The sequence below is a fragment of the Argiope bruennichi genome, chromosome 5 (assembly GCF_947563725.1).
Source record: "Argiope bruennichi chromosome 5, qqArgBrue1.1, whole genome shotgun sequence".
NCBI lineage: Eukaryota > Metazoa > Arthropoda > Arachnida > Araneae > Araneidae > Argiope > Argiope bruennichi.
The window spans coordinates 39,580,495-39,598,371 of NC_079155.1; the positions used below are offsets into that span (position 1 = coordinate 39,580,495).

At 28.0% G+C, this 17,877-nt stretch overlaps 1 protein-coding gene across 1 annotated transcript in view; it reads right to left on the reverse strand.

Annotated features, from left to right (window-relative positions):
- The window catches only part of LOC129969331 (ubiquitin carboxyl-terminal hydrolase 30 homolog), a 41,148-nt gene extending 36,750 nt beyond the window's left edge, over positions 1 to 4,398 (reverse strand). Inside the window, exon 1 of the mRNA XM_056083859.1 lies at positions 4,104 to 4,398. Within this exon, the coding sequence (XP_055939834.1) occupies positions 4,104 to 4,203 (100 nt within the window). The 5' untranslated portion in view covers positions 4,204 to 4,398. The remainder of the gene's footprint in view (positions 1 to 4,103) is intronic.
- Positions 4,399 to 17,877: the final 13,479 nt, after the last annotated feature.

The following is a 17,877-nucleotide window of genomic DNA, read 5'->3' on the forward strand; positions in this document are numbered from 1 at the left end:
TACTCATGCCGAAAGTTCCTCTGTACAGTGGTAACAGAACCAGTTTCTATAAGCCAGATAACACATCGAACCTTTTGTTGTGGCATTGCCATCACACTGCACTAAGGAATGAAACTTGGTAATATTACTTCAAGGTCAATGGCATGCAACACTACCTCATGTTGAAAAAACAAACTGAAATTGGTGTGAATAAAATTTGATGAGCTATTGATTTCTTTAAAATTAACTATACTGACCAAATTCATACTGTTAACTTGATATGATTTTTTAAAACTCTAGAGTTCTTTTATAGACAACCTACATATAAAAAGATTATTCAAATTTTTTAAAAAAATTATCAATAGGTGTTATAATAATAACAGGGAGATATAGTTTTTAGAAATGGAAATTCTCTCTGCATAATTTATGCAAATTATGAATCTGGTAAAAAGAGGGAGGTGTAATTCAGTTAATTTAGTTGATCATGAAAGACAAAGCTCTGTTAAAGTACTTCAAAAAGAATAGTAGAAACTTTGATGCCACAATAAGAGGTTACAACTGACAGAATGTATGCAGAAAAAAATATTATAGCATGTTTCATGTGACATGATATAAAATTTCAAAAATCTGAAATTTGAGTTGTGTTCTCAGAATTATTGCAATGACAATGAATCCAAAGCATAAAACTTCAGCAAGATTGTACATCTTAAATATTTATCGTAGTATTCAGTAAATATAACATAACTCAAGTGATTAGTTATTCTTTTCTAACATTTTTTCTAATTATGGGGAAAAAAATAAATCTAAAAGGCAACATTTATTGATATAATTATAAAATTAATGTAGATATATTATGTAAAGTTGTAAGACATACAATCTTCAGAATGCAAAGGAATGCAATTTTCCCCTGACTTTTCCAGATTTTTTAAAGAAATTTATATTAGTTTTTTCAGATGTATCTAATATCCTTAGAATGACATCACTTTATTTTATTTAATTATTGCACAGTATATTTTTAACTGTATTATAAAATTTAATGCTCAGAAAAAAACAAAAACAGCAAATGCATTATTTTCACTTACTGAATTTCAGATAAGCTTCAATTATGTACCCTCCCTTTTTGCAAACATATTAACTAACAATAAAAGATAGATGCCCATCTTGATCGACTTTTAGGCAACCATCATATCTCAGAACTATTTATCAAATTTAATCACAAAAAATGCAGTACAAAAATATATGCACACTGGCAGAATGCATAAGATGAAATGATACGCTTCTTTCCAGTGGGCTCTCCCCTATCCATACTGTTTACCAATATGCAAATCAAAACTGAACAATAATTTTACTAACATAAAAAATAATCATTTACAAAAACAAAATGAAATTTCTGCATCAAAATAAGAAAAATTCTTAATGATATTAAAATTGCATTGGCCTTTAACTCACCCAACTATAATAGAAAATGTTTGATTTTCATTCGTTGGCAACGATGTTTCATTTTAAAAGGGCAGGTATGCCAATTGAATTGCTACTGGATTCTCAGACTTTTCCCTGATTTTTCTCGATTTTCCGGAATTCACCGACCATCCCCGGTCAGCTGGCCACCCTGTAGTAGCAGATTTATAAGCGTGATACTTCCTTATTTTTTTTCTTCTGATTTTTTTTAATTAAAATTCTAAATCAAAGTATTAAATAAATATATCCTTCATAGTAAAAAGAAAAGGTCTGAAATAACAAATGCATTGAGCTTAAAAAGTATTTATATTCATGTGGGCAATACAAAATAATTAACTTTTAATTAAATTTCATTTTAAAAATTTTGTAATTTAAGCTACTTTTGATTGCAAATCTAATATGGTTGATGGACAATTTTAGAATCGAAATAAGTAATAGGGATGCAACTATATGTGTATTAAATAATTTTTAAAATTTTATGAGATTTCCTAATTTATTTTTAACTAGCTTTCAAACTAGCATTGCTTGGTTTAAATTCAAACTCATTACAATCAATGCTCAAGTCAATTCCAAGACTTGATTATTATAATCTTAGTCCAAGGCTGATTATCAATGTGATGGCTCCTTGTCTTTGATATTCTCGCATATATCTGACTATACTAGTCAGTTAAATACATATTTGTGCACTAAATCTTTCTTATTGATTGCAAAAGGAAAATATGAATTAACTGCATTCTGCTAGTTAGAATGAGTGAAATTCTTAGAATTATGGTGCGTTCATCTTAAATATACCAATAAAATATTCGCAGAAGTAATGCATGTAATGTTGAGTAATTAAAGTATGCTTCAACATATTTTTTCCCCCATCAATAAGTTAAAATCTCTCACTCTCTCTTTTTTTTTTTTTTTTTTTTTTAGGGAAAGGGGGATGTTTTCTGGAAAAATAATAACTGGGAAATATAAATATCTATAGGTATAAAATGCTAATGTATGCGGTACAGAAATTGCTCTTATTACATATTGTTGAATGGTAGCAATCAAATGTAAATAAATCATTATAGGAATGTTTCAGATTGCTTAATTGTATGTTTCTACAGAAGCATTTAATCCAATGCTTAGTTAATTAATGAAGCTGTAAAATATTTGAAATGCTATGGGTAGGGCTTGCCAAAAACTATTCATTCAGAGGAAAGAAGATGCACGAAAAATTAAGAAATAAACATGAAAGTCTAATCGAGTGCAAAAATAAACTTAACCATGGCCAAATGGATAGTTGCTATGATTTACATAAATTAATACTAATATCTTTCAAAACTATAATATCACAAAAATGGTTTCATCATTATTTTTAAACTAATATATGTATATTTAATGATATCAATTTCATTTTTGTACAAAGTTTCTTCATTATTAATATTTTTTTAATTTAATGTACAATTTGAAATAATCTTTAATGTTATGATAAAATTCAAACTCATTTATCAAAATATTCAATTGAATGATTTTACTAATTTTAAAATTATGCTAAAAGGAATACTTTCTTTGAACATTAATACAAAAATGGGATTTTCACGTCTGTTTTTATTTCATAGTATACACATTTATTAATTTGCATGCATTATAATTGATTTTGATTTATTCAATTAAATTCACATTTTTAATCTTACACAATAAGGAAATGAAACATTAATATATATTTATTTCAAATCAATATTTAACAGCCTAAAAAAGAAAAAATCAATAGCCTGGGCGAACAAGCTGGTCACTAAAGGGGTTAGTTTATTCTATCGCATTATATTGAAACTTATATCTACAAGCCAAAAATACAAATATATTTTGTCTTTCACATAGCAATAATTATGAATTAAAGAATTTATCATAATCCTTTTTTCTAAGATATCCTTAAAAATAATTACTTTCAAAAGTTGAAATAGTATAAATGATCCAGAAATGAGTTATGAATCTCATTGCAGAATAACAAGTGCAGAATTAATATAATAAATTATTAGTTGAAATTCTTATGAAAATTACACGCTTTATGTAATAAATTATTGGAATGAAAGTTAGTGTTATTAAAGTATATTAATACATCTAAAGCCCATAACTTGATGTAAAAGTCAGAAAAAATATAAAACCTTAAAACTAGAACACATATAAGTTTTGATTAAACTATAAAAATGAAAGAATATTTTGCAAAGAATTAAGCTTAAAGGAAAAATGAATTACACAACCAATACAAATATGGCAAGCTGATTACATTTATTTCAAATTTTAATTAATGTGCCCTTAATTTCATATTTGAATTCTGCAATCATTTACTAAATTAAAGTAAGAATGAAATGCTTTCAGTGTAAGTTATAAAATTTTGTTCCGTTTAATTATGATAATATTTTATGCTAAATGAAATATAAGACATATTTAAAGGATTGTTAAATTTATAGCATTTCCTATTGCTATTCGATAAATATGAAATAAAAAATTAAAATGACACAAAATATAAGGGGAAGTTACTAAATATAATGTAACATAAGGTAGTCATTTGACAAAGTTCGGAAATATAAATTTTTAGTTTTGATAAAAACTCAGGTTTCATTAAGTTCATTTGAGCTGATTAACTGTAAAGGCAACTAAGAATTAATAAGGAAATAGAAGGAAAAACTACTTACTTTTCTTTTTCTGCTTTGGTCGATTAGATGGGCCCCACAATATATATGTTCCAGCGATTGCTATAGCAGCAGCAGCACTTATATACAGCCAATAAGTCATTGAACTGTTAAGAGAATATAAAAAAGAATAATTTGTAAAAAAATACCCCTCCAACTTAGCTGGTTTATGTTTACATTCGCAAAAGAGAAGGAAAACGTGACAAGGAGTGATGGCTACAGTTAGAAATTAAATGACGCATGTATTTCTAAATGAAATTCGACTAACTCCACATTTTATTTATTGAGTCTAATTTTTTCATAATGCTTACGTAATTATACATTTTTATATAGAAATAGAATTTTCATGAAATCGAAGGCATTGGTTATAATTTATTCATAGCTTTTATTTTTATAATAATAATATTCCTCAGACGATTTGTTTGTGAACTATTTTCTTTTCAGCTTATTGAAATATGCCTAATTTTATTCCCGTAGCTGTTTTAAATCGCAATGTAAATATATCATATTGACGTCATTTAACAGTTCTCATTGGTTTATATTGCAATGTGATTTATTGATTCAGATGTAGGTGATTTGTCAGATAATGATACTGTGCTAAAGCTACGAAAACGCTATTGGTTGAGAAGTGGATTTCGCGTTTTGTTTATATTTACAATTGAAGGCAAATAACGATTATTGAAATTACAGAGCTTCAAATAAAATTGATTCGCCCGCCACCTTACCAATATTCGTTTGAATTAGAAATAAAATTTAATTTCTTATATTTTTAATAGCTGTAAAGTTTCGTAATTATTCAGTTATGTATGTAGCTGCTACATTCAAATGAGATTTGTTTTCGTGTTGATTTATAATTATATCAACATATTTTTTATCAAATTTTGATAATTATACAAATTTTAATTTTGATTATTTATTACTTACATACCTTTTTCAAAAAGGATGTTTCATAGTTCAAACTGACATATAAACGTGCTGTACTTTACATTTTATGTTATCGCATTTCATCAGTCACCTATAATATTCACCCACTTTTGAAAATGACATTCATTTTCAATATTTTCAAATTTTATTGTATTAATCACTTCCATACCTTATTTTAGATTAAAAAATGGTGTGCTTTAAAGAAAAAAGCTCTTTCCATGGTAGTTACTTAGAAGAATAAATATATTTATTATATTTGTGTCTTATATAAATATCCTGTGTAATTAACTAGAAAGTAGGTGCAAAGATTTTTATTATAATGTATGCAAAGAGACTTCTAATAAATTTTTGGGGAAAGTTTCTTTTGAAACATTTTAACTGAACACTCATAAATTTGGAGTAAGAGATATTTCTCTACTAAAGAAAAATACTTATTTCAATGGAAACATTCATTTGAAGTTCCTTTTTACAAAAAAAGAAGCATTTTCTACATTATTCTGATTAGCTCTATCAATTCTAATAATAATTCTTCGAAAAAAATTGAAATATGCTTTCTTCAATTTTTCAATTTCTTTTTTCTAATTCTATGAATGCATTACTCGATCACAAACCTTGTTTCTTTAGCATAGGATGGCAACCTATGGCTTTATTAATTCTTCAACACTAGCTAGAGCTATACTCTTTTTTTTTTTTTTTTAATAAATGGGTAATAGTTTATATATATGTATTATTCTATTGTGGTATATTTAGGCACTATATAATTCTGGGTATTAGTAGTTTACTATATGATTTGAAAGTAATTCTAATTGGTGCAGATTGTTTTACTTTATATTCTTCATATTTTTAAAGATTTTATTTCATTTTATTGAATGCATAAAATTTTAATTAGTCAAAATATTGATATTATTTTAAAATTTCATTTTAAAAAGGCTTTAAAATAATTTTTCTAACATCCAGAATATGTTTATAAAGAAAAATTACAATTCAAAAGATATTCTAATAAGCATATTATAATTATTAATTTCTGAATTTATAGCTGGACTTATTGAACTAAACATGTAATTTGAAATCATGACAAAACTTTTTTCTAAATGGATGCTCATTACTTAATTATTTAAATAATTTGATACTTGTGGTATAATCAATACACTAATATGACATCTTTGGCAATTAATCTCTAGTTGCAATAAGCATGACATCTTTGGTAATTAATAATTTGCATATAATTAACACACAAATAGTCAGCCTTTATATCAAAATTGCTTTTTTATAAAGAAAAATGATACTTGTGTATTAGATGCGTGTCATTGGTAAACTATTAACTGTATGCCATTGATGAACATTTGTTTTAAAAGAGCCTATTAGAGTTTAAAAAAACTTTTTTAATTTGGCATGCACATATACCATATACAAGTACCAAATATTACACAATAATATATAATATACAAGTACCAAAAATTCATAATGGTTAATTCAATTTAATAATGTGTCATTTAAATTAATTTTTATTTACTTGTAAAAATATTTTAATAATATCCATTTTTTGAAACTAAATATTAGGGTATGCTTTAATTTAGTAACAGATAAAAGCCTATTTTATACTTCATTTATTTTTATTGCTTTTAATACTTCTTTCAAGATCAAGAGCAATAAATTAAATTTTATTGAAACTATTAAACATTAGATCTGGATGATAGTTAGCAATTCTAACAATTTATTAACATATTTTTATGTATTCATTATTATGTATATGTATTCTCTTAATTGTAAAATAAAAAAAAAATCCAAAACTTTTAATACATTAATTTGGCAAGAAAATAATAATTTTTTTTTTCTATAATAGAAAGTTCTGTAGTTGCTCTTTAATACCTGTAATGATACTGCATTTGTACCAAATTTCATCAATCTGGCTTAAAACATTTTTTAATCATCGTTGCCACATATAGACAGACATAATATCAAAAATGTATTTTTCGAACACAGGAGGATCTGAAATTGGAGACGCGACAAAATTGTGAGTTCTTTTTTTTTTCTTTAATGATTACAATACTTTTTCTGTACTTAGAAAGTAAAAATAAACTGTAAAGTTAACTGGATTGTGAGAGTATGTTATATTATTATTTTACCTTCTAAATAAAAAATAACCATCAAAAATATTATTACATTCGAATTAAAATTTGATTTTCTTCTATTTTCTAGGTTAATAATTTGTGGCAAGGTTATTTTTATAAATTAAAAATCAGAATTTATTTTATGTGGCATAAAAAAAAATTCAGAATTAGATTGCAATGCTTTTATTGGTTTGGTTATTTTTTTATTAGTGCAATCCCATTATGTTTCATATCTAAAAAAAGTGTCAAAAATTAAAAAAAAAAAAAAAAAAATGGAAAACATTTATTTTTTTTAATGCTTACATGTCAAAATAATAATTTTGATAAATTACGAAATTCAAATTATGAATATTCTAAAATTTATTTTAAGTAATTTTTTCAACTTTTTTTTCTGAATTTTTAGAACTAGACCATATAGAATCTGTTTTAGATTGTATAAACAAATGCTTAGTATTGTTTCTGATTACTATATACTGTACATATACTATATATATATACTGCATATATACTGTACATATAAAGTCAGTCTTTGTAGGTATTATTTAATATGTTAATTTTTTTTTACTCTTAAGAAAAAAGCTGTGGCATAAGGAATTCATTTTTGTAAATATGATGATTGCAAGTAGTTTGATTTTTTTTTAAATTCCATAATAAAATGTTGCAATAATTAATTTAAAATTTATGTAAACATGTATATATTCTTGAAATTCTCAACAAAATTCTGAAGAAAAGCTGAATTCAGTTATTAAATTTAGTCTCATTTATAAACTTTTTTGAGAATTTTATTTATTTATTCTCATGTTTTATAAATTAAAACCCATCTGTAACACTAGGCACAGATAAAAAAAATACCCTCACCCTTATGGTCTGCGCCATTAATGGCTGCAAAATCCCAATTTCTGTTTTGGCATATAACAATTGAGACCATTCTTTTAAATATTTAAACTGACTGATTTATTTGTGTATTAAATTGACTGATTATAATATTTATACTGATTCATTAAATTCTTCCTTCATGGAACAAATTAAAAGTTATTGCTAATTTTTTTTTAATTTTGTATTTGGCATTGCATATTTTTCTATTAGCATGTTGCATATTTTTCTATTTCTATTTGTTTTAATCCGATTTTAGTGATTAGTATAAATTTGGGTGCACGTGGACATTATAGATAGTGAACACCCATTATAAGGAAACAAAAAATTCGAATGTGTAGCACCTCCTTTTTCCTTTGAGCAGAGAGCGCCCCCTTGTGGCGTTTTACAGAAGAGAAGTAGTTGAACGGGGGACCTAATTCCTGAGGTCGACTTTTTCGCTATGCACAACCCTTGCGCTAATGCCGAATGCTTTCGGCTGGAAATGGTGGAATCCCTCTACCATACTGTTTTCTTTAACCTAATTGTCTATGTGTGTGTAATAGATAAGTGTTTGTGAATTTTATAGTGTAGCTGTGTTTGTGAATTTTATAGTGTAGCTGTGTTTGTGAAGATTAAAAATAATGTATTTAAAACGACAGTTCTTTAGAAAACCGTTAACACACCACTATAAATGTAGTTATATATTTACATTCTAAAATATATAACTACATTTATAGTGGTACAACTTTAACTACATTATAGTTATAGTTGTAGATATAATATATATCTACAAATCGTAATTTTTATTTTGTCTTATGCCAAGTATTAAAAAAGAAATTATTATAATCGTCAAAAGATTCGAACTGAAAATTTTGACGAATCCCCGCGCTTTAAATTCTTGAGTCCAAAAAAAAACATATTTTTTATAATTATACCTATCTGTCCATCTGTGGACACTCAGCATTGTGATCTCTGAATGGATAAAATTCGGTTTGCAAACTTATTACTAAATTTGAAGATTTCCATCAAATTTCGAATGAAATCCATTCAGAGGAAGTTCTGTCGTCCGAATTAAAGTTAAAGTTAACTACGAAATAAAAAGAATTAGATGGATAAAATTTGTTATACAGATTTATTATCTAAAGCGTAGATATCTACCGAATCTGGAATCAGATTCGTCTTGCGGTTTATTGTTTGTTGGTCTGTACTTTCGGAAGAATGTAAATGGGGTAACTCAAAAATGCAATGTCTTAAATGTATGAAATTGTAATATGTGACTTTTTGATTAAAAACTGTAGTTTTCTGTCAGATTTCGGCTTTAATCTGTTGGGAAAAAAAGACGTCCAAAATATGTATATGGTTTTCTAATTCTAATGTATTAACCAGGGATTAATCGCTATTAACGACATTCTAATGAATTGTTTCGTAGCTATTATTATCAATGACATGCAGTTAATATACACTAACACATTCATCAAAGAATTATTTTTAGTACTATCTAAAGAAAGGACACGAGAAAGTTTTGAGGGGACCATTATCACTGAGCTTTTATTTTATTATTAATCATTCCGCCAATGTGTATCATTTTTCTTACCATAACTTTCGTTAGTTAATCTATGGCAATCAGATTTGAAATATTGTTAAAAGAATAATCGAGACTGGCATATCTTCTAGTAAAAAAAATAATTAAATTTGTTGCTGTTATTATGTATGCCTTATTATTTTGTTTTTTAATTAATTAATCATTAAACAACTCCCACAGTGTTATAAAGGTGAGCATTCTCTTTACTGAGACCATAATTAAATTTGCTCTGCTGTTAGTATGTATGCCTTATTATTTCGTATTTTTTAATTAATTAATTATTAAATGATCCCCACAGTGTTCTAGAGGTGAGCATTCTCTTTACTAAGACCATAATTAAATTTGCTCTGCTGATATTATGTATGCCTTATTATTTCGTATTTTTTTAATTAATTAATCATTAAATGACCCCCCACAGTGTTATAAAGGTGAGCATTCTCTTTACTGAGACCATCCCCCGGTTCCCCACTGCATGATGGAAACTGGAATGATGTGTAATTGATTGGCCAATAAATTATTGGGACATAAGTTAGCTACTTAAGCTGGTATATATAAACCACCTATTATTTTTACTTTACTTCTTTTAGGTATAATTGCTCTAGTTTAATTTTTAAACCTATGCAGTTTTTGACGAATTCAATTGTCGTGCAGTAAGATTTATTTCCAATTCCAAGCGAGAGATATTATAAACCTGTTGAAACGCTTTTCCTGAAACGTTTTCTTCTACTTGCTATTAAAAATATTATCCCTATCCATCACACGTTGAAAACTTTGGAGAAAACCATCGGCGTTACGAGTATTCATATTTTTATTTTCAGAGTCTCACATGAGAGTTTTGTACTTCGTAACATTATGTCGAAAACTAAATATTCCTTTTTTGCATTTTTTATCGACTATTAAACACCAAATTTCGACACAGAATTAAAATTTTAATAAAAAATAACTAAAAAACAGCATACCAAATTTCATGAATCTGAGTTATTGCATTTTTGAGTTATCGTGTTTACATGCATGCGAATATAAGGACTTACCAACCTAAATCCTACATAAATTCGACTCAAAATTTGATAAATCTTAATATCGACACTTTACATATTAAACATAAATACTACATTTAGCCATAGAGTTCTTTACGTTTTTTCTTTATTATGACCTCGGATACAGACAAACTGATATCCGATGTATGTATTTCATTCAAAATTGGATAAGAATCTGGAAATTTGATGTAAAGATCGTATACCAAATTTCATCTGTTCAGCTCAAAGGGTTTTTGAGCATCGTGTTTATAGACAGGCACTTAATACTTAAAAAAAAAAAAAAAGTGTTTTTTGAACATGGTCTGAAACGTAGTAATTCGCGAAAATCTCGAGTTCGATTTTTTTTTTTTTATAATTAAAATATTTTTCTTTCTTCCACTTCGTTTACGATAAAGTACAAATAGCCATGTTTTTAATATCATACAAAAATAAATAAATAAACGAAAAATAGAAGTATATAGAATTCAAGATATATATATTTTTTAACAACTGTTGTTTTATCTTTCTGCGCGTCGGCGTCGGATTCCATTGCACGAACTAAAAGATTTTTTTCTCTTTTCTTCAGTTTTATCGCTCAAACATTTACCATTCTGTCAAACATGATGGTCATTATCTAGCTAAGTAAACAAAGTGAGCAACCTTTTGTTGAAGAATTTTGCCTGAGAAGCAAATTGTCAAGAATATTCTGTACAAGGTGTGCCTGCTGTTGCTTCGATGTCTAGAATATTTTTACTTTTAACCCGGTATTTTAGCACGGCATGCAACTTAAATTTCGTGATACATTTTACGTTATGTAAAGATTGCAATTCCCCATTATAGTTGACAAATGTGATTATTTTATCGATTGCAGATAATAACTGTGAAAAGGTTTCTAAGATTTCAATTAGAATTTTAATTAATAGTATATCAACTGCAAAGTTGTTTTCCTCTATAGCTTCGGAGCATATTATGGCTCAAAAGGCATTTTTACTTTCTTGTATTTGAAGTAAAGACTAAATACTCTAGTCGTCAAAAATTTCGAACTCGAGATTTTGACAAATCACCACGTTTTAGACCTCTAAGAGTGCGAAACATGCATTTTTGGAAAATGTCTGCCTGTAGCAACGATAACTCAAAATCGCTTTTAGATTCATGAATGAAATTTGCTTAGTAGAGACTTAAAACGAAATTTGCAGATTTCTGCCAAACTTTGGGCGAAACCTATTAAGAGAAACTCTGTCTGTCCGGCTGTTCGAATACAAACGAATTCAATAACTTCAAAACATAAAGAGCTAGATAGATTAAATTTGGTATATTAGTATCTGAAATGCAGATTTCTTTCAAATTTGATACCAAATATATTAAATGGTTAACAGTCAGTTGGTCTGTACTTTCTCAAGCATTTTCGTTTCAAATAGTCGGAAAAAAAAATCGTTCATAATGCATATTTACTCGATGCATTCAATAAAAATGCTTAATTTTCGCCAAAGTTCGGTATTTCGTTGCTATTGTTCGCAATGACACACAAGACTTCAGATCCCTAATTTTATCCGAGGGGAGGGGGGGGGATTACATCTTTACTCAGATTATGAATGAAAGTTTTTTAGTAATCAATCCATCTAAATGAAATATATATGTAATGATCTTTTAAATTAATTTAAATGTTAATTACTTTCTTATTTTTTTTAATCTTAAATCTAGTTTATTCTAAAATTTTCTCCTATTTCCTGATCTAAATCTCACTTTTTTATTTAATTAATCTTGACACACGCTGTAAAGAATTAATGATTATACAATTCTCATGTTGCAACCACAGGGATGAATATTCCCGACCGCCCACGACATTCCATCCAATTCGCTTTCTTTAATCGGCATGTGTCAAAGAAATCTCTATAAAGAATTTCTCAGTAAAAGCGCTGAAGGAAAGACTTTTCACACTTTTTTCTTTCATGTTCCTGGGTGAACGGACGCGTTGTGTAAAGGCTCCAAAATTGAACATACTATTCAAGATATGAAGAGACGGATTGCGCGAAAAAAATAGTTCTAGAAACACCGATAGATGGCGCTGTACAACAAAAAACATTCTAAAAAGATACAAATAATCTCAAAAGAGAACATGTGGTTAGGAATTTTTCCTTTCTAGTTTCTATTGCTGAAATGAAAAGAAAGAGGATAAAAAAAGAGTGAAGAAACTGAAATTGCCATTGTAACTTCAATTTCGCACTGTAAGTACAAAAATTTGCCTAAATCCTTGGTTTGCTGCTACTATTCTAGGTATAAAAGGAGTAAAGCTCGGAAAATGTCATTCTTATTACAATGGCTTGTGAAGTTGTTTTATGAAAACAAAGGAAATGCTGCAGCTGCACTTCGGGAGTTTCGTCGACTTGAGAATTTACGCAAAGGACCAATAGGTACCAAAGCATGCTCGAAAAATTTGCTATACCCCAAATACAACAGTGTCAATGTCTTGATGTAATTACCTTTCTGAAAATGAAGTGCGTCCACACATTGGGCTCTGTATACAGCAGTTTCTTCTGCAACATTTTACTAATGATAGAGTAATTAGTAGTGCGTTGCCGGCAACCCTAACCATTTCGTTCTACACATCTTAATCCCGGCGATTTTTGGCTTTGGGGATACTTAGAAAACCTTGTTTATCGAGAACGTCTAGTAACTTTGGCAGATTTGAAAGATAGTATTAACAATTAGAATCCGAAGTTGAACAAGTTGGTAAGCATCGATAAGATCCTTGTGATTGAATGTTTGATACGTTCAAATAAAATGTGTTACAAATGTGTTTTTCGAGTCTTTTCAGCCTATTTTTTGTTGTACAGTGCCATCTATTGGTGTTTCTGGAACTATTTTTTAGCGCAATCCGTCTCCCCATGTCTTGAATAGAATATTCACCAATTTTGGAGCCTTTACACTGAGTAGTTTGCTGTATATAGAGCTCAGAGTAGAGATGTTTTAATTTTGATCACCTTGTATGTGTATATATATATTCTGTGATATCAATTTTATTTTCATGGAATAATTTTTTTTTTTTCATTTTTCAAAATTTGTTTTAAATTCAATTTGTTGTTGTCTTTTTTATTGTTGTAAGGAAATTCAGACTGATATTATTTCTTCAGACCTTCCAGCCCCTCCCTTTTTTAACGTTCTGTTATAAAAAAAAAAAGAAGGAAGGGGATTGGGAGACTATTCTCTTTGGGCATTCATTGTTAAGCAGAATTTTCACTTTCCCACTCATTAATGCGACGACATTTGAGACAGCCTTTATTATTGTGAATTGTGCGTTGTAGAAATCGTTACGAAATCAATGCAATGACTCATGCAGTTAAACCAGACGAAGATGAGACATGCAATTAAACTTGAAAGATGATCTTGCTATGATATTTTGTATTAAAGGTTCGAAATTTTTTAAAAAGTTTTTATTTTTTCATATACGAAGTACATAAAGAAAACGTCATCAAATACTCGAGATTTTAAAGCATTTTTATGTTTCAAAGTTTCTTGAATTCGAAACTCACATTTTTCGAATCATATCTGTCTGTATTGTAACTCAAAAGCTTTTTGAGGCACATAGATGAAATGTGGTATGTGGTTACGCCAAATTTGTAGATTTCTATCAAATTTTGAATGCAATCAGTTCCCCGGAAGCTTGTCTAGCTGTCCGAATGCGAGTGAACACAATAATTGCAAAACATAGAAAGTCAGATGGATAAATTTGGTACACAAATTTAGAATATAAAGAGTATTTCTATATCTATTTAGCATCTGAAGCGTAGATCCATATTTATTTAGCATCTGAAACTTAGACTAACGACACTTAAAAGGCTTAATCTAGCCTTGCTTGTTCGCCACGATTATTTCTAAAATTGAACCAAATGAATGACAGTAATTGTTGATCTTACTGAAGATTTATTAGCAGTGCATTGATGTAAAAAGACTAGTAAATGCTCATTGTCGAATATTATTAGTAATTACATGTATTACTAATAATTCCAATGTAATGATCCCCTCGAAACTTTCTCGCATCCTATCTAATAAATTTGTTATCCATCTCCATATATAACTGTAGAACTGGGCAAAGTCGTAAACAAATGCTACGAGTGTTCAGATTTTTTTTTTCAGAATTCCACATATGAGCGTCTTGTTCATCATAGTATAATAATAATAATAAATGAATCATGCATTTTAGATGCTTTTTTTCTGCCAATTGAAACCGAAAGTTGGTATAGAATTACAGTTGCAATTGTAGTATTACGTATCGAATTTCATTTATCCAAATTGGTGCATTTCTGAACTATCAGATATGCCAATGAAAGTAGAAACTGACAAGCGGATTCTTAGTCAGATTTCATTCAAATTTCGATAAGATCTACACTTTAGGTTTTAAATTTTTGTACCAAATTTCATTTAAATAGCTCTTTACGTTGTATTGTTAATGAGTTCTCTTGTACTTGGACGGCTAGTCAGACGACCTTTTTCTGAATAGATTTTATTCAAAATTTGATGAAAAGTTTACTGATTTGGTATAAAGATCATATACCAAATTTTATCCATCTAGGTCAAAACTTTTTTTTAATTTATGCGTTGGCAGGCAATCAGACAACATAATTCTAAAAATGTGTTTTCCGGATTGAGTGTCAAATGTGGAGTCAAAATATCCAGTTCGAAAGTTTTGACAATTATTACACTTTCTCTTTATATATGTTGTGTACGAGAACGCATATAAGAAGAAGTTTTTTTCCCCTTAAAAAGAAGGCATAAATACAAATACATTCCCGAACAGCATGGGGTGCAGTAGCCTAATGGTAAGAATACGGCTTCAGGTTTGGAGGTCTCTAGGTTGCAAACCCTATTCCACCAACAAATTTTCATAAATAAACGGTTGGTACATATTATATTTGATGTTACAGTTCAAGCGCCCTTCCATTCGAATAAAGTGGGAATTGGAGAGAGGATGCCAGCTCTTTTGGCGTCCTCATCATTTAACCACGGTTAAAAATTATGAATGCAAACCCGAAATAGCTTTTACTTTAAAGAGGGACGTTAATATATCTAGCAATATAGTATAATTATTAAAGTATTAGAGAGTATAACTTTCTAAATACAGATTTTCTATTTATTAAAAAATAAAGACCAGATAAGCATAGGAACATAGCTACTAAAACATCAAATAAATCTTCCTTTAAAAATGTAATTTCCAAAGCAAACGTATTTCATTATAATCCTACTCTAGAATTCTTGTCAGCAATTTCATGGCTTTTATTTTCGGTCCATAAAAATTCATAGAAAATACTTTGTATTTTATGATTTCAAATTCGATTTCTTGACAAAAACCAAAGATTATGTGGGCAACTTCAACATCGAAACATAACAGAATTTAATCGAACGTGGACCTGAACAATAGAAAAAAATTCTAAGTTTTAGAAAATGGCTTCACTGCATGCTACTTTTATTGATCGTTTTCAAGTACAATGGTTTCAATCGAAAAAGAAGAATGCCAGTATTAGTCACGGAGATGAAAAATTGTTATTTTTGACAGCACTCTCGTACATGGAAGATTATGATGTTCTTTTTCTTACATGAAAAGAAAACAGCTACGTACGAGGAAATAAATAATATGGAATGATATATGTACTGAAATATTAATAAATGATCTGGTTACGCCAACGCATTTACGAAATAAACAGCTGGAGCGCATTTGAGATCAAAATTTCGGCTTTCAGCTTCTTAATTTGAATTTCGCAAACAGGACAATGCATACATCCTGAAAGTTAGTCTTTTCTGAAACTTTATTTTTAGTTTATTCCAGGGCTTTCATTTTCCTAATAGTTGCCTTTGACGATTAATTGACTCGTCTGGGATATTGATTATATTTAGTTTCAGTAAATCGTTTAGATATAATTTCAGGTTTCATAATATTAAAGACATTATTAGACATTGAAGTTGTGTTATTTTAGTTGATTTATATATGTTCTGTTCATTGTATACATGAACCTTTCTAATGGAGACCAATCGTATAACATCGTAGCGCTATTAAAAACATTAATTAAATATAGATCTCAGGTAATGTAACCTATTGTTCGAAATTAGAAAACAAAAATATTTTCTTAAAAATTGTCAAAATCACATGTATTATACTAGAATTACAGAAAAGATAATTGTTTGATATTTAAGATGACATAAAAACATTAATTAAATATAGATCTCAGATAATGTAATCTATTGTTCGAAATTAGAAAACAAAAATATTTTCTTAAAAACTGTCAAAATTACAAGTATTATACTAGAATTATAGAAAAAGTAATTGTTTGATATTTAAGATGACATAAAAACATTAATTAAAAATAGATCTCAGATAATGTAATCTATTGTTCGAAATTAGAAAACAAAAATATTTTCTTAAAAATTGTCAAAATTACAAGTATTATACTAGAATTATAGAAAAAGTAATTGTTTGATATTTAAGATGACATAAAAACATTAATTAAATATAGATCTCAGATAATGTAACCTATTGTTCGAAATTAGAAAACAAAAATATTTTCTTAAAAATTGTCAAAATCACATGTATTATACTAGAATTACAGAAAAGATAATTGTTTGATATTTAAGATGACATAAAAACATTAATTAAATATAGATCTCAGATAATGTAATCTATTGTTCGAAATTAGAAAACAAAAATATTTTCTTAAAAATTGTCAAAATCACAAGTATTATACTAGAATTATAGAAAAGATAATTGTTTAAAATTTAAGATGACATAAAAATCATTTTTTGCTGTAATATCTTCGAAAGTTATAGTAAAAAAATGTTGGATTTTTTTAATTTTTAATTAATTAAAATTCTAATTAAATAATTACGAGATGCACATTTCCACTCTCTAAAGTACATATGTACCAAGTTTGGTAAAGCTAGATTCAAACGGAATGATTTTTAGAGCCCTTAAACTCACTCTCTCTCTCTCCCTCTCTCTCTCTCCCCCACACACACACACATACACTCATCTTTATTAGTTGTATAAATATAATAAGTATGAAGAAAGAAAGAGTAGCTTTATCCATCAAGAAATTCGACATTTAAGTTTTGATGAATCTTCAGTTTCAGGTTTACTTTTAGTTTAAATAATCCTTCTTTGGAACTATGTCTATCTGTGAAAATGATCGATGTGTATCTGTGAAAATGATACAGGCAAACAGCTATGTTCATGAAATTTGGAATACAAATTCATCATTAGAAGTTTCTGTTTAAGTTTTGAACCAACTCTATTAAAAGAG